At 42.3% G+C, this 26,863-nt stretch overlaps 1 protein-coding gene across 1 annotated transcript in view; it reads right to left on the minus strand.

Moving 5' to 3' along the window:
• Nucleotides 1-26,863, minus strand: part of rab11fip4a (RAB11 family interacting protein 4 (class II) a) — a 46,732-nt gene that overhangs the window by 18,437 nt on the left and 1,432 nt on the right. Inside the window, exons 2-10 of the mRNA XM_038267562.1 lie at nucleotides 23,253-23,340; nucleotides 19,960-20,048; nucleotides 11,443-11,561; nucleotides 11,225-11,347; nucleotides 7,776-7,910; nucleotides 6,789-6,824; nucleotides 6,532-6,640; nucleotides 3,451-3,554; nucleotides 3,082-3,222 (exon numbers count right to left, since the gene is read on the minus strand). Of these exons, the coding sequence (XP_038123490.1) occupies nucleotides 3,082-3,222; nucleotides 3,451-3,554; nucleotides 6,532-6,640; nucleotides 6,789-6,824; nucleotides 7,776-7,910; nucleotides 11,225-11,347; nucleotides 11,443-11,561; nucleotides 19,960-20,048; nucleotides 23,253-23,340 (944 nt within the window). The remainder of the gene's footprint in view (nucleotides 1-3,081; nucleotides 3,223-3,450; nucleotides 3,555-6,531; nucleotides 6,641-6,788; nucleotides 6,825-7,775; nucleotides 7,911-11,224; nucleotides 11,348-11,442; nucleotides 11,562-19,959; nucleotides 20,049-23,252; nucleotides 23,341-26,863) is intronic.

Below are 26,863 nucleotides of genomic sequence, written 5' to 3' on the forward strand. Positions count from 1 at the left end.
GGAGGAGGGCGTCAGTTCTTTCTCGCTTCCAGCGTGAACCTGAAATCCAAGCCAGAGAAATCACAAGCCAGGGAGCTGGACTCCTCTGATCGCCTGCCTGTCCACCCTCAAAAACCATCTGCACAAGAGAGACTGAGGGAACCGCTGGATTGCACCGGACCACAGACTTCACCCCCCCTGGCTCCGGGCAAGCCTCCCACTCTGTGAGTTTTGAGCTCTCCACATTCTTACTGCCACAGGCTGTTTCTGACCACCTCCTTCGCCCTCCAAGCAGGCCAGAAGATACCAAACCAGTCATCACCTGTCTACCAGCACTTTACAATAAACCAGTTAAAACTAACTGTCTGTCTCCGTGGTTGCTCTGATCCTGAGTCGTTCTTTTCTATCATGACAAAAATGGAAAATATAAGAATTTCCAAGTAATGCTCAACTCAAGTGTGTGTGTGTGTGTGTGTGTGCCCGCGTTAAACTTCTTGTTGAATGATTTCAAATTATCTCTGAGTCTGAACTGAGGGAAAGGAAACCAAATTTTGAGCAGTCTCTCACGAGTTCAAAATACCAAATGAGGAGATTCTAAAAGAACAGACCGGTTTATGAAAGACTCGATGGGGGAGGGGCACAGCTAAGAATACTTGAGTGAGATTCTTTGATCCAAATTCGAGATAGAGCTTTTTGATAATGATAATTTGTCAGAGTAAGGTTGTGTAATCAAAATTTGAGAATGAGCTTTGTCAATCAATCAAGAATATTTGCATTATGTTCTGTGATCAAAATTCAGAAACAACCTTTAATAATTGATAAAGAATATGTGAGTGAGGTTGTGTGATCCATCCAATTTGAGAATTAGCTTTGATAATAATGATTAAGAGCCTCTGGCCCTCTGTGGATCATGGCCGCGGGGCCAATTTTGCCTGGCCCCTTGGGGCCTCTGTGGGTCGTGGCCGCGGGGCCAAGTTGGCCTGGCCCCTTGGGGCCTCTGACCCTCTATGGATCGGGGCCAAGTTGGCCTGACCCCTCGGGGCCTCTGGCCCTCTATGGATCATGGCCGCAAGGCCAAGTTGGCCTGACCCCTTAGGACCTCAGGCCCTCTGTGGGTCACGGCCGCGGGGCCAAGTTGACCTTGCCCCTTGGGGCCTCTGACCGTCTGTGGCTTGCGGCCGCGGGGCCAAGTTGGCCTGGCCCTTTGGGGCCTCTGGCCTTCTGTGGGTCGTGGCCGCGGGGCCAAGTTGGCCCTGCCCCTTGGGGCCTCTGGCCCCTTGGGGCCTCTGGCCTTCTGTGGCTTGCGGCCGCGGGGCCAAGTTGGCCTGGACCTTTGGGGCCTCTGGCCTTCTGTGGGTTGTGGCCGCGGGGCCAAGTTGGCCTGGCCCCTTGGGGCCTCTGACCGTCTATGGATTGTGGCCGCGGGGTCAAGTTGACCTGGCCCCCTGGGGCCTCTGACCCTCTATGGATCGTGGCCGCGGGGCCAAGTTGGCCTGGCACCTTGGGGCCTCTGACCGTCTATGGATCGTGGCCGCGGGGCCAAGTTGGCCTGGCCCCTTGGGGCCTCTGACCGTCTATGGATCATGGCCGCGGGGCCATGTTGGCCTGACCCCTTGGGGCCTCTTACCCTCTATGGATCATGGCCGCGGGGCCAAGTTGGCCTGACCCCTTAGGACCTCAGGCCCTCTGTGGGTCGTGGCCGCGGGGCCAAGTTGACCTTGCCCCTTGGGGCCTCTGACCGTCTGTGGCTTGCGGCCGCGGGGCCAAGTTGGCCTGGCCCTTTGGGGCCTCTGGCCTTCTGTGGGTCGTGGCCGCGGGGCCAAGTTGGCCTGGCCCCTTGGGGCCTCTGGCCCCTTGGGGCCTCTGGCCTTCTGTGGCTTGCGGCCGCGGGGCCAAGTTGGCCTGGCCCTTTGAGGCCTTTGGCCTTCTGTGGGTTGTGGCCGCGGGGCCAAGTTGGCCTGGCCCCTTGGGGCCTCTGACCGTCTATGGATTGTGGCCGCGGGGTCAAGTTGACCTGGCCCCCTGGGGCCTCTGACCCTCTATGGATCGTGGCCGCGCGCCAAGTTGGCCTGGCACCTTGGGGCCTCTGACCGTCTATGGATCGTGGCCGCGGGGCCAAGTTGGCCTGGCCCCTTGGGGCCTCTGACCGTCTATGGATCATGGCCGCGGGGCCATGTTGGCCTGACCCCTTGGGGCCTCTTACCCTCTATGGATCATGGCCGCGGGGCCAAGTTGGCCTGACCCCTTAGGACCTCAGGCCCTCTGTGGGTCGTGGCCGCGGGGCCAAGTTGACCTGGCCCCTTGGGGCCTCTTACCCTCTATGGATCATGGCCCCTTGGGGCCTCTTACCCTCTATGGATCGTGGCCGCGGGGTCAAGTTGGCCTGGCCCCTTGGGGCCTAAGATTATTATTTTTACAAAAGTAGTTTTGCTTGGGTCGCGGCCGCGGGGCCAAGTTGGCCTGGCCCCTTGGGGCCTCTGGCCCCCTGGGCCTGGGCCCGGTAGGCCCGGTCATTAATCCACCTATGAGTGTGAGGGATTGCTGAAGAGTCAATGAGTCGATGCAATCAGCTGGTTTTCCTTAGATAGAAAACTTTGAATCAATCTGACTGGATGATCTGGTGAACTGGAAAGTGACCTGAGATGACATGATGTGAATTGGAGCTATAGAAATAAACTGAATTGAATTGAATTGATTAAAGTTGCGGTTATTTTATTCCATATATGAGCAGAATTATCTGATTTGAGCTTGATTCCCTCTTTCAATGTTGTTCTAACACAAAGCCAGTAGGGCCTGTGTTCATAAACAATATATGACTCAATAGTCATATATGATCTGATTATTTATCACCCTGACTGGGGCGGCCAATAAATATATTACAGTTGCACAACACAGAGTATAAAAATATCCCACAGGATGTTACTGTTAACGTGCATTCCACATTTCCAAAACGATTTACCCGATGACTGCAGCAGCCTCCTCATCAGCCTGATAAAGAACAGCCACACAGCTGCAGGCGACCTCAGACCTTTTACCATTTGGTTCTGGATGCTTTTGGTTAAAATAAGCTTCTTAAACAAAGTTTGCGTTAGTTTGGGTTACCTGCAGCAGAGCAGGTCTATCTCTGCGTTTCTGTCTCGTTCCATCTTGCTGGAAGCCTCCCGGTGCCTCTTCATCTCCTTTCCCAGCGTCTCTGCAGCCTTCGTCTCTGCATCCCTCACCTGCTCTTCCAGCTCATGCACCCTGAGAGGCAAACGTTTGTCTTGATGAGATGCATCGATCCATCATATGTACTTATCACACGTTGGAAGGGCAATAAATGTGATTAATGCATAGAAAACAGGGAAATCATCCTCTATCCTACGTTCCAACATGAGCTTCATCTTAGACCAAATATTAACGCGTTTGTGATGAAACAGCTTCATAGGAGTTAATCTGGCTCTGAAGGAGAACTAGATGTTTTCTCCTCACCTGTGAACAAGGTGGGTGTTCTCCTGTTTGAGTTTAGACTTGAGGTCACTGTTGGCCAAACTGTCACTCTCCAACTCCGTCACCTTCTTCTCCAGGAAGCTGACCTGAGCAGAGGGACCACAGCCACGTTCAGTGGTCATGAAACGCTGAGGGATACATTAAGTGTATCCACCCTTAATTTGAGCAAGTAAATGAGATGATCTGCCAATGGAATAAGTATTTTTACTCTTAAAATATGATATTTTGATAAAATGCACTTGAAATAAGACAATGCAATTGTTTTTTTCTTATTTTAAATGTAAATAGTCTCGTTCTATTGGCAAAATGTCTCTTTTACCTTCTCCATTCTAGAACAAATGCACTTATTTTATTATATTATTATATTCAATAAATGCATCAACCAACCACTTTCTATTTCTATTAAGGTTTAAGACAGATTGATCACCAGTTTACCTTTTATGAGTGGAAGAAAAATACATTTTTGGCATTATGCCAAAATCACATTTCCGCCTAGCACCCCGCCCACTAAAACCTTTGTGAAACACACATGATTCAACTTATTCAGTCCAAATTAGCTTGACTTATAATCAAGGTGTGGATATATAAAGTCTGACGGTTCAACAAGAGTTTCTAATGGGGTTTCATGGTGTTTTGCAGTGTTTGTTTTGGAAAACAATTTGGTGATGCTAAATATTTTTCATTATTTTTTGGTTTAATCACCTATAAATCAGTAATTTGATTGTCACCAAATCTGATTTATAGGTGATTACACAAAGAAAAAAGAAAAAAATATTCCTCAATGCCTTTCTGTCATACAAATACAAACAATTGTATTTCCAATGTATAGTTTGGGAGCTGTGCTTTCTTTAATTCACATATGTAATGTCAGGCAGAATTTGCTCCTAAGACCTTGTGGGCTTAAGGGGTTAAAGAACAAAAGCCTCTCAAAGACAAAGAAAAACATCAGATCCCTGTAGAAACTGTAGAAAGGACAGTTATTTTGCCATTTTTATAAAACTATAAAACAACGTAACATTTTCAAAATATTCACTTAAAAAAAACAAAACAAAAACACATAAAACCCAGAATGCCAGTCTCTGACATGTCCTCTGATCACAGACTAAAAATGAACAATTTAGCTAAAAATCAGAATTGCGATTATTTTCCATCGATATTACGATTTTATTGCGATTTTCCTTTGCACTAAGCAAAACCATGTAGATGTTTGACTCCAGGGTTTCAGTTTTTATCCATGACCTTGAAAACCTGCTTGTCCAGAGTTCAGCACTGCAGGATTTTACTGTATCATTTGCATGAAAAAGTTCTTCCTTTTCTATAATGCACAGATCTATGTGCTAGATGCAACTCTCTGTTCCCTTCAGTGCGACAGCATTCCCACCTTAATCATATTAACGCCACCTAGGGAGGAATTTAGTGTCTTACTCTTTTTTTCAAATGTATTGTCACTAAAACTGAGTTTCTCTAGAAATATGATCTAGAAATAAGTATTAATTCCTTAAATTAAGGGTATTTACCCTTAATTTGAGTTGATAAATAAGATGATTTGTCAATGGAAGGATTATTTTCACTCAGCTAATGAGATAATCCTTTTTCTGACACACTTTATCCCGAGTGGGGTGGCGAGGGGGGCTGGTGCCAATCTCCAGCTGTCTACAGGCAAGAGGCGGGTCCACCCTGGACAGGTCGCCACAGGCAACACAGAGACAAACAGGACAAACAACCATTCACACTCACACTTAAGGTGAATTTAGAGAAGCCAATTAATTGGACTATGGGAAGAAGCCGGAGTAGCCTGAGAGAACCCACGGAGAACATGCAAACTCCATGTAGAAAGACCCCAAGCTGGGCTAGCCACTGCGCCGCTGAGCAGCCTCTCAGTTAGATAATAAGCATTTGAAATAGGACAATGAAACTGTTTTTTTTTTCTTGTTTCAAATCTAAATTGTTCTTCCATTGGCAAAGTGCCTCATTTTCCTCCTCAATTCAAGAAAAAATGAATAATTCAGATTTCTATTTTTTGTAGTGTAGAAAAAATTTTTTGAATCAGAATCGATTAGATTATGAAATGGGCATCAGAGAGCGTAAAATAAAAAAAGCAAATGCACCCTTGCAAAGGCAGCTCCTGATTAGAGCATCTATGTACATAAAATATGAAGTGAAAGTTAAAAAAAACTTCTTAATCAAAAAAAGTTTGGAGAGACTCTTCTGTTTCATTAGATTTTTTCTTTTTTCATATTTTTTCCCCATTTTCTCATTTATTTAATGTTTTTCTTTTTCAGACGCTGATTTATAAATTGAAATATTTTCTAATTGCGTTTTACAGCTTACGTTCTCTTCACCTCAAGCCAATGAAAAAATCCTGTGATCTGTCGCAGCATTTATGTTCAGTCTCAGGGATTCCTGAAGATTCAACCAATCAATGCCAGCAGGGATCGTCGCCGTAAGCTCATCCAGGAGCAGCATGTCTTATAGGTCAATGATTGGAAGCATCAGCTGGTTTTCCAAACCAATCTGACTGTATTTTCTCTCTAAAGTGCCTGGAGATGACACCTGTTGTGAATTAAATGGAATAAACTGAATGGAAATTTACTTGAATTTGATCTATAAATTAAATTAGAAAAGAATGCAATTTGTTAAACTTAATCTGAAATACAGAAATTTGAAAAATAAAATAAAAAAATATGAAAATGTAAAAATAAAATAATACTGAGATAAGAGAAAACTCACTCTAAAAATATTTTCTTGGTCAGGAGGTTTTTGAAAGTTTTAATACTTTCAAGTTTCCATCACAAAATGTGTTTTTTCCTTGCAAGAATAATGGAATAAAATTCACTCCATAGGATTACAGACTGGTCCCCATGAGGAAAGCTTCTGTTCTTAGATTTAGGACTATGGCGTGGATGAGTTTAGATTAGTTTAGGATTAGGGATGTGTTGCTAATGGGTAGAGTGAAGGTCTGGGTTATCCCCACAGAAATGAATGGAAGTCAGTGGAAAGTCCCCATAAGGATAGCAGGACATCGAATGTGTGTGTTTGGGTACTGGTGTGCAGTCAACGTACTTTCTCTGTGATGTCGAGGTCACAGGAGTCAATGCTGTCTGTAAACAAATCCTCTGTGCTGCTGACCTGACTGGAACCAAAAACACAGAGGTTGGCCTGGAACAGCTGGCTGCAGGGGGGGGGCAGCAAAACCAGGAAGATGATTACTCCTCAGACAACAGGGACGCACGCCGTGGCGTACATAAGCTTTGTTCTCTTCTTCAACAAAACATGTCTGACATCTGCTAGTAAGCGCCATTAGATGATCATTTACTCACCGTCCAAACGCTGTGCTGGAAATCTTCCTATTAGGGCTGAAACACAGGATGGAAAAACGGTTCAAACTTTTTTATTCAGCTGGTTTCCAACAGAGAATATTGCTGCTCTAAAAACTGCTTTTTGTTTTATATTCAGTCTACTTCTCAGTTAACCTAGTCTAACAACTGCAATGACTCATACATGTAAAAGTCGCTGCTGCTCATCCCACCCGGTCTGGCTGTAGTTGCCATAGAAACAATTCAACCTTTTTATCTGGTTGCACCGTTTGGTGCCAAAATGAATCAGCTAGATTTGATTGGATTCCTGCACATTTATGGAGTGAATTTTGTGTCATTATTGTTGCAAGCAAATTGAAAACATTTTAATATAAAAAAAATTTTTTCTCAAATTTTAATTTTTCAATTTTTTTCAATTTTTCATATTTAATTTTTATTTTCCTTAGAATTTAATTTGTTCACATTTCTCTTTCAGATTGAGTTTTACAAATTTAATTCCTCTTAATTTGCATGTTCCAGCTTTTCTCTGGTTTTCTCTGGAGTGATGAGTAAAGTCGTATTTCTATTGGTCTGCTGGACGTTAGCAAAAACCTTTTTATTAATCAATGTGTGCGTTAAAAGAGGCTTAGAGTAAAGAGAAACATGTTTTAAAAAGAATGCATTTCAGAAAACTCAATCTGAAAAGAAATATTTGAAAAACATTTAATTTCAAAATACAAAATCTGTAATAAAAAAGTACTAAAAATATATTTTAAAGAAATAAAATCTAAACAAAATGAGCAAAGTTACTCTTTAACCTTTTTTTAAATGAAAGGTTTCTCTTTGCATTTATTTTAACATTTCCACTTACAAAATATATACTGTCCTCGGTACAATCATGGAACAAAATTCACTCCATAGATCCTCTAACAGCTATTCTGAGCTGTGTTGTGATGATAATAAGCCAGCAGCCATGCTGTGAGTGTGATGCACTAATATGCACCCTCCTACCTGTTTGCTTTGAGGTTTCTCAGGCGAGCCTCGAGGTCATTGAGGAGATTAACTTTCTTGCAGCACTGAGAGCAGTAGATGTCCAGCAGGTCACTGTTGTACAGCTGCTGCATCTTCTGAGGAGTGTGGCCACCGCTGCATTTAAAACAGGACAAGATGGAACCAATAACCAGACAGAAACATCACAAACCAAATGGATAGATTCAATAGAACAATAAAAAATAGGAGATTGAAGGCAACCAAGCAGGAGGATGTTCTAGATCACCTTTGTTTTTTACAAAGTCTGGACAATAGAACATTTTAACAGACGATCTGTTGGTGAAAAGATTTACGATGCACAAAAAACGGTCAGTTCTGACAGAAAGGCAGAAATCTGATCTTTAACTGATCTGGAAATAATCTTATTTCAGCTGTCATCAACACTGCTGGGTGTTAATGTAATGTAATTTCAATTCAGTTAATTTCTATAGCACCAATTCACATCACATCCAGGCTCTTTATAGAAACCAGATCATCCAGTCAGATTGATTCAAAGTTTTCTATCTAAGGAAAACCAGCTGATTGCATCGACTCATTGACTCTTCAGCAATCCCTCACACCGAGCATGGTTGTAGCGACAGTGGAGAGGAAAAACTCCCTTTGAACAGGAAGAAACCTCCAGCAGAACCAGGCTCAGTGTGAGCGGCCATCTGCTGAGGCCCACTGGGGTTCAAGGAGACAGAAGCAGACATAGAAAAAGAAGCATAGATACAAAAGGCAACTGTCAACCAGTTCCACAGGCGATCCTAACACTGATCCCTGTGGTACTCCACAGGTTAACTGGAAAAACGATCTAAAAATAAGTAAAAATTTCATAAATTAGGTGTATTTGCCCTTAATTTGAGTAGGTAAATGAAATAGTTTGCCAATGGAATGAGTTTTTTTATTCTTGAAATGAGATAATTAGATAACATGCACTTGAAATACGACAATGCAATCGTGTTTTCTTATTTAAAGTGTAAATTGTCTTGTTCCATTGGCAGCATGTCTCTTTTACCTCCTCAATCCAAAAACAAATGCATTTATTTTGAGAAAATATGACTTAGATTTAGATTTTTTCCAGTGTGAGATCTAACAGGACGAGCACAGATACAAGTTTATTTCTGAGGCCATGAGAATATCATTAGTGACTTTCACCAGAGCTGTTTCAGTGCTATGATGAGCTCTAAAGCCAGATTGAATCTCTTCAAAAACTTCATTATGGTGGAAGTGATCACACACTTGTTTGGCAACTACTTTCTCAAGAATTTTAGATCAGAAAGGAAGATTAGATATAGGTCTATAATTGACCAAGTCATCTGGGTCAAGAGACGGTTTCTTAAGCAGAGGTTTAATTCCAGCAACCTTAAAAGCTTTAGGTACATATCCCTGTAACAGAGATAGATTAATCACATCTAAAATGGAGGAGGAGATCAAAGGGAATACCACCTTAAATAACCTGTTTGGAACTGGATCTAACATCCAAGTTGAAGGCTTAGATGAAGACAATAGTTTTGCTAACTCAGAAAGTTCAACTGGATCAAAACTAGTGTTGCACCGATACCGATACCAGTATCAGGCGGGGCCCAGATACTGGTATCGGTATCGGCAAGTACCAACAAATAAGGCACCGATATCATTTTGAGAGCCATAAGTTTATTCAACTATTGTCACCCACTCCTGGTAGGCAATAAAAAGTTCTACTGGATTCTCTTTGTATTAGATTTTTTCCTGCTTCACAAAGGTAGGCAGCAGCTTGACAAAGCCATGATGGCGATTATTTTACAGTATTATGGTATCGGCCGATACTCCACAGCCAGGTATCGGGTATCGGTATCAGGGCCAAAAAATGGCATCGGCGCAACACTAATGAAAACTACTTTCAGATTCTATGGTTCCCTCAGAAGCTGCCGCATCTTCTAGAGATAAAGCATCATAGTTAGAGGGATGCTAATGAACATGGTCTTCAGTATGTGTGTGTGTGCGTGGTTGTGTGTCTCTGTGATGCCCTGCGACAGACTGGCGACCTGTCCAGGATGTACCCCACCTCTCGCCCATAGACTGGCAGAGATAGGCACCGCCCCCACCACGACCCTGACAAGACTCAGTGGGAGAAACTTGATGGCTGCATATTTATTATTGCATTACTGTATTTATTAACTTCAGTATTAGTTTGTTATTATAGTTGGTAATTCAATTTCGGCAGATTAATTAATCATTACTTTTGGATTTTCTGATGTACCAAAAAGTATGTCCTGAAATATCTGTCAAAATTCTAAGCATTCAACCTGGGCCTGGGACGTCTAGTCTTTACTCAATATTCAGTGACTTTTATTATTTCGGGTGGCTTAATTCAACATTAATTAATCAATCTTCCATCACGACTGAGAGAAGTTTCCTTCACTCTGCGTCACACCCTACCTAGTCCCTGATTGGCTGAAGTGGAACAAATTGCCAAAGGTTCAGGATTCAGTCAGTGAGGATTTGGAAGGTTTGTGAAGCAGGTAAAGCAGATGATTTACTTTTTTTGTCTTTTGGGTTGAAAATACCTGTTTTTTTCTGGCTTCAACGTCTGTACGGTGATCTGATACAAACTGTATAATCTGAGGATCTGCTGATATACTTAGTAATAGAAACCTTGTTGCTCTCCTCATCCGTCTTAAAACAGGCCCCCCCTTCCATTGTTTTGCAGCTGTGACGGATGACGGACGGGTTTCTGTTAATTCTGAACCTCAGAAGCAGAGAAAACTCTTTTCTGGTTCTCACCTACTGGAGAACAAGAGCAGCTTCCTCTGTTCTTGTAGATTACGCAACAGGGTTTAAGCGGAACATGACAGAGTGCGTTAAACTGACTGAAACCTTCAATTATTATAGCTGCAGTTTGGCAAAACAGCAGCAGAACATTTCCTTAAGAACTTTGCACTGGTTTTAGTGACTCAAACGGATAAAAACTATATTTACCATTACAAGTATGAGCCGTTTACATTTTTAAGGTATTGTGGAGAATCTTCGCAAATTTTTTTAGACCTACCCTCTCCACATTAAATCAAAAATGCACATGGACAACCCTATACTTACTCCCAAGAGGGAAAGTCAATTAAACACGTGTGAGAGCGTGCACAAGCCCATTTCTTCCTGTGCACACTCTGTTTAAAAGCTGTTGTTTGCGACACTCATACAAGCTTACTTTCCAAAAGAAGATTTGTAATTTTGCCACAATGTCAGACTCACCACCAGTAAGTGAAAATGGGGTCAAGTACGTTGGACAGGTTTGTTTAAACATCACCAGAATGATTGACAGTTAGGAGGACCACTAATTTTGATGATCCACCCAAAAAAAGAACATCCTCCACTAAACCTTTAACATGTGTTAAAAAATGATCTGAGAACGAATGAAAAGTTTTTGATTTGGTGTTTTTTTCCACACAAACCTGGAGGGCAGTGAGGAGCTGAGGTCTGAGAAGCCGTTTGTCCTGCTGTCTTCTTCTGGGCACGGACTGCTGGGGCTGAAATCTACATCTACCCCCTCACCATAGTCCTCGAACTGCTCTTCTCTGAGGATGAAAAGAACAGACGCCAATCCAATCACATGTTTGGTCTAAATAGTCTTCCCAGAATCAAAAGGACCACTTTGGTTTTTGTAACTGACCTGTCTTGTATCTCCTGGGAGTCGGGCCGTCGGGCGTTTTTAACACCGTCGCTTTCTGCCTCAGCTCCGTAGGATCGCGTACATGTGATAATAGGAGGGCCAAGCCTTGCCTCGTCGTTCTGCATTAACACACAAATAAAAAGATGAGTGCAGACTGTATATGAAAAAGGTGAGAGGACAAAACAGAACAGCACACTTAGAAATGGTGCCATTCCCGTAATATTCCCATATTATTCCCATTATATAAGTGTTTTTCATATAGTTCACATGGTACTGAGAGGTCTAAATCCTTCAGAACGAAGAATATTATCAATATGGATTAAAATTCCCCTTTAAATAAGCAAAGATAGCAGGATAGGCCAATGCAGTTATGTGCACCATACATCAGACGCAAGACTTCACATTTTTCCTGTCATATACCCCTTTCCCACTGAAACCCTTTTTAAGGAAAAGTTCGGTCAGCAAGGAATAATCAATGGATCATTATTTATACCTAAAACTAATATGTGTGCAGTGATTTAATGAATGAAGCGTTAATCAGTAAAAAAATAACAATAACTTTTGTTGGGATCACTGAGTCTGGGAGCGGCCATTTTTTTCCCAAATATAGTAGCCCCTCCCTCCTGCCATCTTCCAGCAGTGACGTCACGGTGCGGTAAGCCTAGCGCCATTCTCCCCGCTTTCCAAGCTAAATCAATGGGAACTACTAGACACATCTGCAATCAACAACAATTATTGAAGATTTCCAGAGGACTTCACCATTGAAATTCACCAGAGCTATAGTGAAACTGACAATGCCCACGTGCATGGCAGCTGGATGCTGGAATACATCGGGGAAAAGTGGAAAAAAAGACTTATTTCACCTTTCTGATTCCTGATCCTCCACGGACGGGTTGGTCGTTGGATCGCCAACTTGAAGAGGGAGGATTTGCCATCGAACTTCTGGCCAGAGAAAAAACCCGTAATATGTAGCCAACATTTGGAAGAAGAATGTTTTCAAGATGACTTGGATAATAGCGCGTTGTGACAAACACCAGATACAGCACTGGGACTTGATCAACAGCCGATACCGCACCGTGACGTCACTAACCAGTAGGTGGCAGTAGTGTTCTTTGACAAACATGGATGCCTCCAGTAAAGCACATTCACGTGAAAATTACTCTGAATTAAAAACACTGATCATTTATTGAACAGGATGGAATAATTTCATATTTAAAGGACTTTCAGAAGTTTGAATTCTGAATATGAGCCGACTTCTTTAAAACCTGGAACAATGGGCTTTTAGTAGGAGTGGGAACAGCTCACGGACGCATGTCTACCTGCGTGAAACGACTCGGCAAGCAACCTGCATTAAAATTGGCTCGGCTGTGATCAGCATGCTGTGTGAACACCAGAGCAGGGTTGACCCGCTAATTTACGTGACACCATTGATCGCAATGCATGGACGTCGACTCACCGCGGCAGTCGCTTCTGATCCAAAAAGCAGAAACAACTTTGTTTACATTGTATAAACATGGAGCAGCTCTGGTGAGAGGGATTCAGACAGATAATAGAGAGAAACAATAAAGCACACTCACTACGCCCTGGCTTCCTTCAATGATGCTCTCCATTGTTTACTTTCCGGACTTCTGTCACACTGATGACATAATCAACGTGATGATGATGATGTCACCAGACATGCAGCCGTGGGGGGACAGAGGCCACGCTGTTAGGAATCCAGTTTGAGTGGCTTGTTTTTTTGTGTTTTTCTCTCCCTCCACCACCAGGTGGTGACCTGTTCTCGTTGGTCCTCCCACACACCTGCGGCTGGTTGGCTCATTCCTGAGGACTATTTGTGCGATGGATTGTCACTACCTCGACGCCAGAGTGTTTGCCAGTTTTGGGTACTCTAGCCAAGCTGAGATTTTTCTTTGCCTTTCGGCAGGAAATCATCCTACCAGCTGGATGTTTTGGCCTTCTACCCCTGGTAGGATTGTTTGAGTCTCACACTGAGCAGGGGATTAACCTGCTCAGTGGGAGACTCAAACAGACTCAAACTTCCGTTCAAGACCTCCCGGATTTCCGAGTGACAGTCTGCTCCATAGCTCATCAGAAGCCAACCAAGTCTAAACCTGTCCGCCCTCCAACGAGCACCTTTCTCTGGAAAAACCCACACTGACTGGATCCTGGGAAGAAAGTTTTCTCGAACACAGGGAGACCTGTTTCCTCTGTTTCTCCAAGTCATCATTCAAAGTTCCCACAGACCCTGAACTAACCGCTGATACTTCCCTTCCCTCTTCCAGTTCCGGTTCACAAGTACCCTGAGTTTCCTGAATCCAACCCCCGTTCATCTCCTCAATAAACTTGTTAAACTTTTACCCTGGTTCTCTGAGTGGCTTACTGAATGTGGGTCAGATCTCTTAAGAAAATCATGACCTACGCAGCTGCCAGCGAGGGGTTAGACCAGCTTTATTAGCCAGTGGGAATGGAGCCAAACGCTGATTGTTAGCGGGTCAACCCATGTTTAAAAAACAAGCATTAACCTGCTATTTTCAGTTGGAAAGAGGCTGTAGAAAGTAATCATTTGTTCTCTGTCTAATATGAAAAAACTCACTAAAGCAAATATAAACAGAGACATACATAATCTTAGTGCGAGGAATGTGCCAGAATTGTGTAAAAATTCTCAAACCTACTGAAAACCATTTGACCCTGGATTGAGCCCTAATCCAGACATCCCAAGTTCCAAAAACTGATTTCCAGGAGATTATCATCCATTTCTGCCATTTGGAGTTTGCCATAAAATCTATGCTTACTACCTTTTCCTGGCGGTTTCTAGTTTATTCCTCAAAAAACTGTTGTGATGACTGGTTTAATTACTCATTCCATTCACCTATCTAACCCTGCCCGATTTCGATTACCTCTCATCTGATCCACCTGCTGCTTTCACTATTTAAGCTTCTTGCATCCAGTCATCAGCGCCACGTTTCTCTTGTTCTCTCTAGCCTGTGGTGAGAGGGATTTCAGAGTACCTTAATGTTTCTGATTACCTGACCCTGACCTGTTCTACCTCTCAATCACTAAGCCTGCCTGTTACCATCTTAACGGTTTGCCTGAATTGTCTTTGGATTCCTGGAGTCTGTCTGTTCTGATCAGTTTGCCTGACCTGGCTCCGGACTCCTGCCTGTTCTCCAGTGCTGCAGCCTCTGGGACACTCTGGGCGGCGTCCGTCCCATCTTGTTGGCAGCCAACCAGCTGGATCCTTCCTCGCCCTCTGACTATGGACTGAACCAATCTCAGGTTTATAATCTTCCTTAGATTTACATGGTCAGTAACCCGTGTTTCCTCTCCCTAGAGTTTCCTGCCTTAGATGCCCTAACCGCAGCTACCACAGATCTGTTCGAGGCTTAAATAAGCGCTTTTGAGTAATCCCACTGTCTGTGCTGCATGAATACTGGGTCCTTCTTAATCGTGACTTAGGCCCCGTCCACACGAAGTCAAAACGAACACGAAACGCTAATATTTTCCAGAAAGTTTGTCGTAAAGACGGAGACGTAAAATAAATGTGAGCGTCCACACGAATGCATGAAAACGCTGCAAAATGTATGCCAGGCCTGTAAGTGGCGCTGTGGTGCCAAAGCAAAAATAGGCAAAAACAGGCAACGAAATGTTGGGCATGCGCACTAATATTTATACATGGTTGCCCTGCGGGTCCATTTTCGTGGTTCAGTCAAATTCAGGTGCTGAACTATGTCGTCGATATTGCTCTGTTCTTCCTGGAGATATTCCAGAAGAAGAAGATTCTGTTGTAAGCCCGACAGCAGGGTGAGTAGCATGAGCAGCAACCATTCAACACAGTACGGGCCATTGTTGTTGTGATACTGTGTCGCGCATGCGTGTTTAGAGGCGATGCTATGACGCATGCGTGTAAGAAAAAAAATGAGGTTAGAGCTTAAAGATGGAAACGCGAAAACGGCGTTTCAAAATCTTCCCACTCTGAAGGCTGAATAAAAAAAAGATAGTTTACAGACCCCCGAAACGCCGGCTTCGTATGGATGAGAGGCTGGTTTGGTGAAAAATTTGTGCGTTTAGGCCAGGGTTTGACTTTGTGTGGACAGGGCCTTAAACTATTGAGGAATAAACTAGAAACTGCATTTCTTTTTGTTTTCAGTTCTTTGTGTTTTAAGTTATTGAGTATGTTCTCCTACTTTCTTTTTTTGTTTTCCCTGTTTAATAATTTCTCCCTCCACCAGGCAGTTAACTAGTAGATTCAGTTCAACAGTGCCTCTGTAGGTACCAGATTGACTCGGGCTGCCAGATTGACTCGGGGGCCTGTGCCTTTTGATGACGTCATAATATGGCAACTCCGCCCCTAACTATATGGCAACGCCACTCGTAACGATATGGCAACTCAGTCACTTAAACAATATCAGAGGGACTTTAATCTCTGATTATACTTTGTATTCGTAGTATTTTTGTTTTTGTAATATTACAAGTTTATTTTTTGTATCCCTTTAGCTTCATTCTCCTGAATTTATTCTCATTACAAATGCAGACCGCGGGCTCAATGTAGTTTGTTTGAGTGGCGTTGCCATAATGTGACGTCATCGGGAGGCGCAAGGCCCATGGTGAATTCGGTGACGTCATCGGAAGGCGCAGGGACCATGGAGAATTTCTTCGTAAAATTGTCCGTTTACAAACCGCAATCCCGCTTTCGAATAAAACCTACACCCCGCTATAATTACTTTAGTAAGCTGTCCAGACCAATCAAAATGTTTTGCGCAATTGTGCAAACGTTAAAACAATTATGTATTGTGACGTCATCAAAAGGCGCAGGCCCCAGAGTCAATCTGGCAGCCCGAGTCAATCTGGTACCTACACCTCCTCATTTTGCTGTTTGCTCCTGTTTTTCTTCATATTTTCAGTTAATTGTCAGTATTCATAAGGTCCTCAGATTGGCTTCATGTCTGCAACGCTGTTTCGTTGTTTGCTACCATTACTGAAGGTGATAGCTACAAGTTTAACTCATCCTCCAGCCCAGTAGGTGGAGCACTTGTTTGTTATTTTTCCGTACAATTTGCCTGCCGGTTGCCAGGTCTGCTAATGCTAATTTAACTCAGCCCTTTGCTTCATTAATTCAGCACCAACACCCCAAATCTTTATTTCTTCTTTTTTTGGGGGGGGTTGAATGTGAGAGATAAATGCTGTAATGAAGCCATTTCTCAGCATCTGTCAACGCCTGAGCTCCATCTCACATGACTTCACATGGTCCATTTGTTTAAACATTGGCATCATAACAATAGTAAATTTAATACTCTTTGAACTCTTCAAAAAATAAATCATTTAAATGGAAATGTTGTTTGGGTGAAATACCTTCATTCACTCTAGATGGTCTGAGAAAGTATTATTTTAGAAAAGTAATCATTTTGATAAATAAGTTGTAGCTATGACCCTTAATTGGTCTGCATTTTGGTCCAAATCATCAGAGCATCACTGCGGTGCTCTGCAGGAAGGGCCGTGGCCTCCTCGCGTTCTTCTCCACCGGCTGGTGGTATTTGCAATCCACAACAGTCAGGATGCCGTAGCTCACAGCAATACAGCTAATCATGATGTTTTCAATCACCCCCTCCTCAGGAAATACAGAACAGAACCAGCCTTTGATACGAGATCAGAGATGCTGGTATGGAGGATGCCCCAGATACCGACATTAATAATACAAACACCTGGGCCTCTCTGTGCTGTAGAACAAAGCTGTTCTCCTCCACAGAGGACTTTCATATTTATGCCACGATGGTTTGGTTTTCTTTGGGTTTTAATTGTTTGTTTAGACTCTTCTTTTGCGACGTGTTGTTAGGCTGTATTTAGTAATTAATCCCTTTGTTTATGATGTAACGCTGTGTGACACATTCAGGGAAATGACCTGCTGAAAATGCCAAAATAAAACCTAGCTGCATTGCAAAGAGTTCAAATCATCAATTTTAGTAACGAGTAATCAAAATGATTACTCTTACTGTAACTATAACTGCACGTTACTCAGGTCGCACAACTAACCTTTTTTCATGATAGGACTCGTGCGCGCGTCATGAGAGAGGGGAGGATGGAGAGTGAGGAGGACTCCAGCGGCAAAACAGCGCTTTCCAGATGGAAATACTGGTGTAACGTCTAGCCGCACAGCACGGCGGCACGATTCACCGCGCAAGCGACAGGAAACGCGCATGCTCGCTAAAGGCGCGTAACAGCCGCGCCACAGGGGAACTATGGAGAGAGTGAACGATCATTAGCCTATATGGAGAAAGGGAGAAATCTGGATGGATGGATGGATGGATGGATGGATTGATTGATTGATTGATTGATAGATAGATAGATATAGCTACATGTTGCAGTATCTATAACAACCCAAACACAGGATTTCAGAATTAGACATCCCCAGTTATTAATTTCATACCCTCGCAAAAGTAACGCAATAGTTACTTTTTCTACTAACTAGTTACTTTTCTTGTGGAGTAACTCAGTTACTAACTCAGTTACTTTTTGGGAGAAGTAACTAGTAACTATACTAATTACGTTTTCAAAGTAACGTGCCCAACACTGCTGATTAGACTATCGTTTGTCGTATCCACTTCCCAAAAGCCGACTCTGTCAAGTAAATTCATCAAAGGCTGCCTTCTTCACCCGACTCTCTGTGGTGGATGATCCTCCCACCACCACATCGTGTTAGTATTTTCTTTTCTTGCTTTATATTATATTACAATTTATGTTTAAGTTGGTTATATTATACAGGTATTTTCTAATGGGTGCACACTTTAGTTAATGTCTGTCTGAATGGTTTATTTACACTTGTTCTTTTGTTTGAGGTGCTGCTGATGCAAACCAGCTGGAGAAGGAAATCTGGAGCGTACCATTTTTGAAAGACTGACGGGGGAGACTTGTTTCAAGAAGTTTTCAATTAGTTTGTCACTTAAATATTCACTTATTGTTTCTGCTAAGTAAGTTAGTTTTGTTTCATAGAAAGGTTAATTTTGTATTTATTGGTTCTTTTGTTATGTTGTGCCTCCCTCATTTTGTCGACTTGGGTTACTCCATCCCTTTTTAAGCAGCCTTTAGTTCTTTGTTTGCAGGTCAGTTTTTTGTTTGAGTTGGATCCTCAGTTGACCTCAGTTAAGTTGGGCCCAGATTCATGTTATTTTGTATTTAAGTTATTTTGTATTGCTTTTGAGCCTTTGTTAACCCTTTTTACACAATTAAATGAAAGGTCTTTTTCAAATTTTGAACACCTTTTGTCCTTATTTAAGTTTAGTCCCTCACACTCTCCTTAAACTTCCTGAATGTTACGGGCACCGCAATGTTGATTTGCGTGTTTAGCTTTAGAGAGCGGTAGTACCGTAGATCGCCACTAGGAAGCGAGGAACCGTGCTAGCTCAATGTGTAAACAATCTTAAGGAACCGAGTTCAGAACTGATCTAAGCTCGGCACGGATATTTTTTTAGAGGGTAGTTTAAATGGGGCAATGATATCTCCAACTAATTTTAAAAAAAAGTAGGAGAGATCCAGAGTTAGCTCCCAATTTCAGCTACCACAGCTACAAACTTAGATGCAGCTTGATCAAATAAATCAAAGTCAAACAATTTAAACTTTTTATCATTTTCTTATAGCTGGTTGGCAGTGGAAGTAAAGGGAAACCCAGTGTTGTGTTTATATTAGCGCCACCCACTGGGCTGGAGGTATAGAGCAGTTTCTCTCAGTTTGGGGGCTTCAGAGTGAATTAGAACCGCAGCTGATGAACTCCCCAGGATTCCTGTTAGCAGGGATTACAGATCCCGGGGCTGACATTTGGAAAAGGGGCTGACGTTTGGAGAAAAAAAAAAGAAATTCTGGAAGATTTAGTCCCCAATCAGCTGCTTTATGTTTTTCTGAGACTCTCCTCAACTCGTTCTCATTTACATGAAAGAAAATACTTCATGTATGTAGTTTTTACATAAGTTGTAGGAATAGACAGTTCAAACAATCAGGCAAACAATAGCATTTCTTTAGAAAAAAACTCCTCCGCCAGGATGTGACTCCCTTTAAATTTAAACCTGGTTGGATAGCTGTATTTAAAAACATATTATAATGTCAACCTGTATCTAAATGTTTCTAGATGCAATAACTCTACTCATAAATAATTTTATTCAGACATTTACATCCCTTAAACCATTGCTGCATCATTTTGTTAGAGTACAGGATTTTTGTCGGGGCAACGCCAGGCCTCCAGCTCTCCTTCCTTTTCCTCCTGTTGCTAAGCAACTGTGGAGCTGAGCTAATCTCTTGCTAGGCTTTAAGTGACCATCTTATTAGAGAAAAAAACAACGTTTTAGTGTGTACTGTCATCATTTATGAATGATAAAGATTTCATCAACATATACTGGCCGTCTACACATCTCACATGTTAATAAAGAGCAGGATGCCAATCAGGTGGGCAGCAGCTGGAGCTGTGGATAAACTGTCTCAGTTTTGCTGTCTCACGGCTGTAAACTCCAGGTCCCCATTGATACAAAGGTTTACCTGATAAATGTAGCCGTTGTCAGTGACCGACTGATGCTGGGATGTCAGACCCTGAGAACCAACCGCCATCTTTAATATCTCTCCAAAACCTGCAGCAGAGGGGGGGGGGGAAGAAGTGGTAGAAATGATTTCTTAGAAACATAAAAGGAGACTAAACTGATATGAAAAGCTTAGCTGTTTAAATGTCTGTGCTCTGTTCCTGCCTCCACTCCCCCATTCACAGGTCAACTTCCCTCTATTGGCCCAGTTTGCTTCAAACACGTCTGCCGCATTGCCAACTATTCATTTGCTCCTGATTCCCCTCATACTTAGGAATGACGTGTAAATCACTAACTCCGTTCCTGTTGTTTGTATTTGATGTAAACGCACTAAAAGGAGCAATCAGGAGCTCACATGCAACAACTTTCACACCGTGCGTGCAATCACTAAATACTGGTGTCCCCACTGGAACAAATCTAAATCCATATAGGTCATTTTTTCTTAAAATAAGTGCATTTGTTCTTGGATTGAGGAGGTAAAAGAGACATTTTGACAATGGAACAAGAGGCATTGTCTTCTTTCAAGTGCATATTTTCTAATTATCTCATTTTAAGAGTCAAAATACTCATTCCATTGGCAACCATCTAATCTACCTACTCAAATAAAGGGTAAATACACTTATTTTAGGAACTTTTACGTTATTTCTTGATCGTTTTTTCCAGCGCATTGAAACGGAATGGGCAAATTGTCTTTCCATCCATTTTCCATCAAGCTTTATCCCAGCTGGTGATGCGAGGGGTGCTGATGCCTATCTCTAGCTGTCTAAAGGTGAGAGGTGGGGTCCACCCTGTGACAGATCGCCAATCTGTCGCAGAGACAAATAAAAACACACACACATTCACACCTAAGGAGAATTTAGAGAAGCCAGTTAACCTGACAGTCATGTTTTTGAACAGTGGGAGGAAGCCAGAGTACCAGGAGAGAACCCAGGTACGCACACCAATGCTAATCCAGCGTGATGGTGTCACCAGACACGCAGCGGTGGGGGGACAGACACCACGCAGTGTCCAGCGAGGGGTAAAACCAGCTTTTTTTACCAATGGGAAGGGAGTCAAATGCTGATTGTTAGCGGATCCCCCCATTTTTGAAAAAACAAATTAACCCGCTACTTTCAGTGGGAAAGGAGCTATATGGTTCCTTCACAGAGACCGTGGAAGCAGTAAAAAAAAAAACACTGCCTGTTGCTTTGTTTGCCTGATATTACACCAGAAATCCATCTGGTGAGAAACTAACCTTTGCACAGAATGTGAAAGGCTCTACGACATCATCATCTCTGCTGGATGTTGGTTTCACTTAACATGCCTGAGCTGGATTTTACAGGGCGACTTTGAAAGGCCGGACAAAGATTCTGGGGCGCCTGGATCTACCGGATCCTCCAGAGACACTCCCAGTTCAAGGAGTCCAGGAATTACAGCTGGATCATGGTTGCTCAGTCAGAAGAAGCAAATAATAGCAAGAACCCCGGCAGAGAGAACACCAGAACCGATTGAGGCAGCCGCCCCCCCGAAGCTGGGGAATCAAAGCAGGAGATTGTAGAAGACAACGGTAGAGGGAGCAGCAGAGCAGGGGAGAGGAGGAGGCTGGCCAGCAGAAACTCTGGAGGCTAACATCAGGAGGCCGAGTAGGAGGGAGGAGGTGGCTGACTGGTGTCTGCGCTGCAGCTTAGGGAGGACGACGAATAATTAACCATTTAACAATCCTTCTAAGGGCTAAATGAAAATATCTACAAACCTCTGAGGAGCATGCCCCTTTACTCCGTCTTCCATTTTGATTTTTTTAAAAAGCTAGTCCTGCTGCCTCCTTCACCTCCACACAGCCTCATCTAGTCCCTGATTGTTGTTGCAACGTGAAATTACCCAAAGTTAAGAACTTCTGCAATACAAAAACACATTACAAATAGTTCTTAAATTAAGTGCATTTTCCTATGATGTGAGCATCAAAATAAGATGATTTGTCAAAGGCATAAGTATTTTTACTCTTAAAATAAGATAATTAGATAATAAGCACTTGAAGTTAGACAACGTAATTGTTCTCTGTCTTATTTTAAACGTAAATTGTTCCTTTTTGGCTGTGACTCCATACGTTCTGCTCTCTCTGCTTTTTCTCATAGTAGCTTCATCTGGTCTGTTCCTGTTTGGCTGTGACTCCATCCTGGAGAGAAATATCAGCTGTGCTGCTGCCATCAACACCTTTGTTTCTAGATGTTGGAGATCGACCTGTTTTCTAGTGTAGTCCTGTTTCTCTGACTGTGACTAACTGGATGTGCTCTCTTCATCCTCTGACATGGGAGCTGGCTCGGAGCTCGTCTGCCTGGCTGTGTGTTTCCTGGACGGGGCCGCCTGTGGAGCTGGTTGACAGTTGCCTTTTGTATCTATGCTTCTTTTTCTATGTCTGCTTCTGTCTCCTTGAACCCCAGTGGGCCTCAGCAGATGGCCGCTCACACTGAGCCTGGTTCTGCTGGAGGTTTCTTCCAGTTCAAAGGGAGTTTTTCTAGGCGTGCTTTGGTGGTGTCGTGCTTAGTGCAAACGACCCATGTATGGAGGCCTTAGTCCTCGTCTCGGGCGACCCGGGTTCGAATCTGGCCTGTGGTCCTTTCCCCCATGTCTCTCCTCCTCTCTCATGCCCCCCTTCCTGTCAGCCTACTTTCCATAAAAACAAGCCAAAAAACAAAAAAAGGGAGTTTTTCCTCTCCACTGTCGCTACAAGCATGCTTAGAGTGAGGGATTGCCTTGATGCAAACAGCTGGTTTTCCTTAGATAGAAAACATTGAATGAATTTGACTGGATGATCTGGTTGAATTGTTTCTGCAAAGTGCCTTGAGATGCCATGTGTTGTGAAATGGCATCATAGAAGTAAACTGAACTGAATTATTGTAATTTAAAAATTTAATCAGGTAGATGAAAAAGCTGTTATAAAGACTTTATAATGTTTTAGGGCTCTTTGTTTGTTATAATCCTGTAAACAACCTTATAAAGAAACCCTCTTTAAGTTCTTCAGTTCTATATATTCTCTATCTACATGTTTTGTGGTCATCACTTTAATAAAAACACGGCAGTTGCGTTCTAACTTTGATATCAGATACAGATACCTTTTCTTATTAAAATCTTAGAGGTAAGAGAAGGCATACTTTGTTTCTTACCTGACTGTAATCTAAAGCTGAACTTGTTTATGTTTTAGGATAGATTAATACGGGCAGAAAAGTTCAGTCAGGCGGAGGTTTTAATATCGGATCAAATGTGATGAAATGCTCTTACCTTTGCTGGCGAACACAGCGTGGCAGAAGTCTTTGAAGTTGATTTTACCGTGAGCATTGGGACACAGATGCTCAGTCAGCTTCTTCACCTGCAAAAACACACAGGTTCACTTTCCTCTAGTGGAAAAACATGAATGAAGCTTCAAGCATGATTGACGTTTCATCAAATAGTTGGATAAATCTGTGAACTTCTTTTCTACTTAAAACAGCAAATTATGAGAGAAATCCAAAAGGTTGACTTTCTGCTTATAGTCGACCTGCAACATGAATGTGTAAACTAACCTTTAGATATTGTTTATTCATTTAAAGCTAAAGTAGAAAACAATGAGCCAGACTGATTCAGGGTTCATGATGTAAACAGCTATATCCAAAAACTGACGTTGGAGCTGCTCTGATTGTTTATTTTGTTTGTCAGCAGTGATTCCTACCAAGGATTAATTAAAGTGTCGCTTCAATTCATTTTCAACCTGATTTTTAGTTAAGAGGCTCATTTTTATTTCCGTTTACAGGTTCTTATATCTCTTAATCGTTTTTTAGGGATTCGTGTCCATATTTACTATGAGTTAAACCTAGAGGCACCAAATAACAAATACTTTATTTTACTTAAACAGAAATGTTGGCTATCTATACTTTGCATCAGTAATTATTTTTTAGACAACTTTTTACTTCTAATCCTTAAATTTTTTTAAATTATCTCAACTTTCTCCTCCTTATGTTTTAAAAATAGATAAATAGCTTTCTTTTATTTAAGCTCATTTTCATTATTACGGAAGAGGATTAGGGCCAGTGGAAAAAAAAAAAAAGTTAACTGATTTTTACATTTTTTTTCAGTTTAGTATGGGGGAAAAAAATCAGAATTCTGACTTTTTTCTCAGAATTCAGTCAGAATTCTGAGATTAAAGTCAGAATTCTGACTTTTTTTCTTTTTTTTAGTGGCCCTAATCCTCTTCCGTACATTATGTACTGTTGGTATTTAAAAAAAAAATCAAAATAATTAGTTTTATCCAGACAATTCATTTCTTTATGGTTGGTTTCGGTGCTGCCCCAACTTGTTGCAGCCCACATATCAAAATAAAATAGTTTTCCAAGATGATGCAAAGTTAAATGTGACGCTGTTACCATTAGTTATAAAACTAAGAAAATAAGCCTAAGGAAGTTATCGTAGACCATAGTTGTAGATATATGTTCCTTTAATCGGGTAGTGCAGTAAAGATTCTGTCCTTAACATTTTTTCCTGCATTACTTTTACTTTTATACTTTAAGTAGTTTTAAAAATGGTACTTTTCCTGGAGTAAAAAGCTGAAGTTGATCCTCTAACTTCTACTTGAGTAATAAACATTAATACGTTTCACACCTCTGGTCAAACCCTTCTTTTAAAGCTCTGTGGAAGTCTTAATTTCTTAGATCTATAAGCCATCTGTGAGCGACCCTGAGTGAGAAGGCTCCTAGTTCACCTGTCCCATCCAAAGGGATGTTGTATTCGCTTTCAATGCAGCACGCACGTTTTTACTCCTCCTGCTGCGTGTGGTCTGAACATAGCATAAAGGAAAATCGCAGAAAGAACATCAAGGCTCATCTGAATTTTTCCAGAACATATCTGGAGGATCTCCAAGATCTTGGAGGAAATATTCTTTGGACCGATGAGACACAAGTGGAACTTTTTGAAGGTCTTTGTGTCTCTTAACATCTGGGCTAAAAGTATCACCACATTTCAGAAAGAGAACATCATGCTGACAGTAAAACACGGTGGCGGTAGTGTGATGGTCTGGGCCCTTTTGCAGCTTCAAGACCAAAAAGATCTGTTGTGATAAATTGAAACATGAATTCTGAAGGAGAAGATCTGTCCATCTGCTGGAGACCTGCAGTTAGCTTCTGAAGCAGGAAAATGACCCTCAGCAGCTCCACCTCACATGGACGAAAAAAAACAAAATGAAGAGGTGGGGGCGGCCTAGTCAAAGTCACGACCTAATCATTATCATTACCACAGCAATCTGCAAAGATTTTGTTTCTAGAATATCAAACACAAAATATGAAAAACAATCTGCTGATGTTGATCTATGAATATGAATTAAATGAGACGGTTCATCCAGGGGAGGATTTAACATCAGGCAATACTAGGCAGTAGCCCAGGGCCCCAAGTTCCTGGGGGCCCCATAAAACTCTGTTTACATGTATGGTTATTACAAATATTCCTTAATTGTGGACATTAATTATGTTTTTGATAAAAATTCTAAAATGCCATCAGTGTCCACCATATTGGATCAGTCCATTTGCTGCACATGTTCAGAAAGGTCCAAACAGACAGCAGCAAACCATTTGAAAACAAACCATGCAAAGAGCAGTGTTGCCAACTTAGCGCTTTAGTCGCTATATTTAGCCACTTTTCAGACCCCTCTAGCACTTTGATTTCTAAAAAGCTCCTAGCGCCAAATCTAGAGACTTTTTTCTGCTACTGGAGACTTTGGAGACAACATCTAAAAGCAGCGAACTCTGCTCTCCAGAGCGAGTAGATTGGTAACCCCGCCTCCTGCTCTCCTCTATCTTGTCTGCTGTCATGATTCATGCAGCTATTATTTCATCCAAATGAAAAATGGAGAACAGATAAGCAGATCATGGCTTGTCTACAGTGAAAAGAAGGACTGGGTTATTTACTTTGGCCTTTTTGGAAACACAGGAAGGAGCAATCAGCTAAGTGAGCTTAGTGCTTGGAAAAAATCTTTCATTCCTTTAGAGACAGCATGAAAAGTCAGCTGAGTACAAAACATAGAGAGGAAAACAAGAAGAAAAGGGACAAGAAGAGAGGGACACAACCTAGAACAGATAATGGATGTCTATTCTATTAAAGTCGTAGGGAAGCGGCCGTTCCAACCGTTGCATTTCCAAATTCTCCCGAGTGGTGCCCGACTACACGAGTGAATAAAGTGAATGTGATTGGTCGTTTATCAAGGAGCGGGATTGTTGTGGCGGAAGGTTCGCAAGCACGTTTGGTTGTGGCCAGTTTGTCGGAAGCATCTTGCTAACCAGTTAGCAACTTAGTGCTAGCAGGTTCCCAATGGGAAATTCCATTGGGACCAAGTAGCACTAAATTGGTGACTTAGAAACAACGCTGTCAAGGAACGCTATGGACAGAGGAAACATGCAAGAGGAGGAAGAGTTTAGTGTCGGAGGTCGTGGATGAGTCTCCTACTGCAGGCATCCCCAACCTCGGTCCTCGAGGGCCGCTGTCCTGCAGGTTTTAGAGGTTTCCTTTCTCCAGCACAGCTGATTTTAATTGAAAGCTGATTAACAGGCTTTTGGTCTACTGCAATCATTATAATCAGCTGTGCTAAAGCAGGGACACCTCTAAAACCTGCAGGACAGCGGGCCTGGAGGACCGAGGTCGTGGATGAGTCTCCTCCGTCATCCATTTTTTATTTAGAGGAGGAAAGCGGGGACGAAGACGTTGTAGAAGAGGACGCCAGGGCGGCAGAAGCTTGGTTTGGTGTAGAAATGTGTTTGAAATGTTACCATAAAATTAGGGCTGCAACTATTGATTATATTTCAAATTGTTTAATCTGTCAATAATTTTTTCAATGAATCAATTAATCAGAAAGCCAAAGGTTCCTTAAAGAA

Source organism: Cyprinodon tularosa, unplaced genomic scaffold, assembly GCF_016077235.1.
Source record: "Cyprinodon tularosa strain WSP-4 unplaced genomic scaffold, ASM1607723v1 ctg678, whole genome shotgun sequence".
NCBI lineage: Eukaryota > Metazoa > Chordata > Actinopteri > Cyprinodontiformes > Cyprinodontidae > Cyprinodon > Cyprinodon tularosa.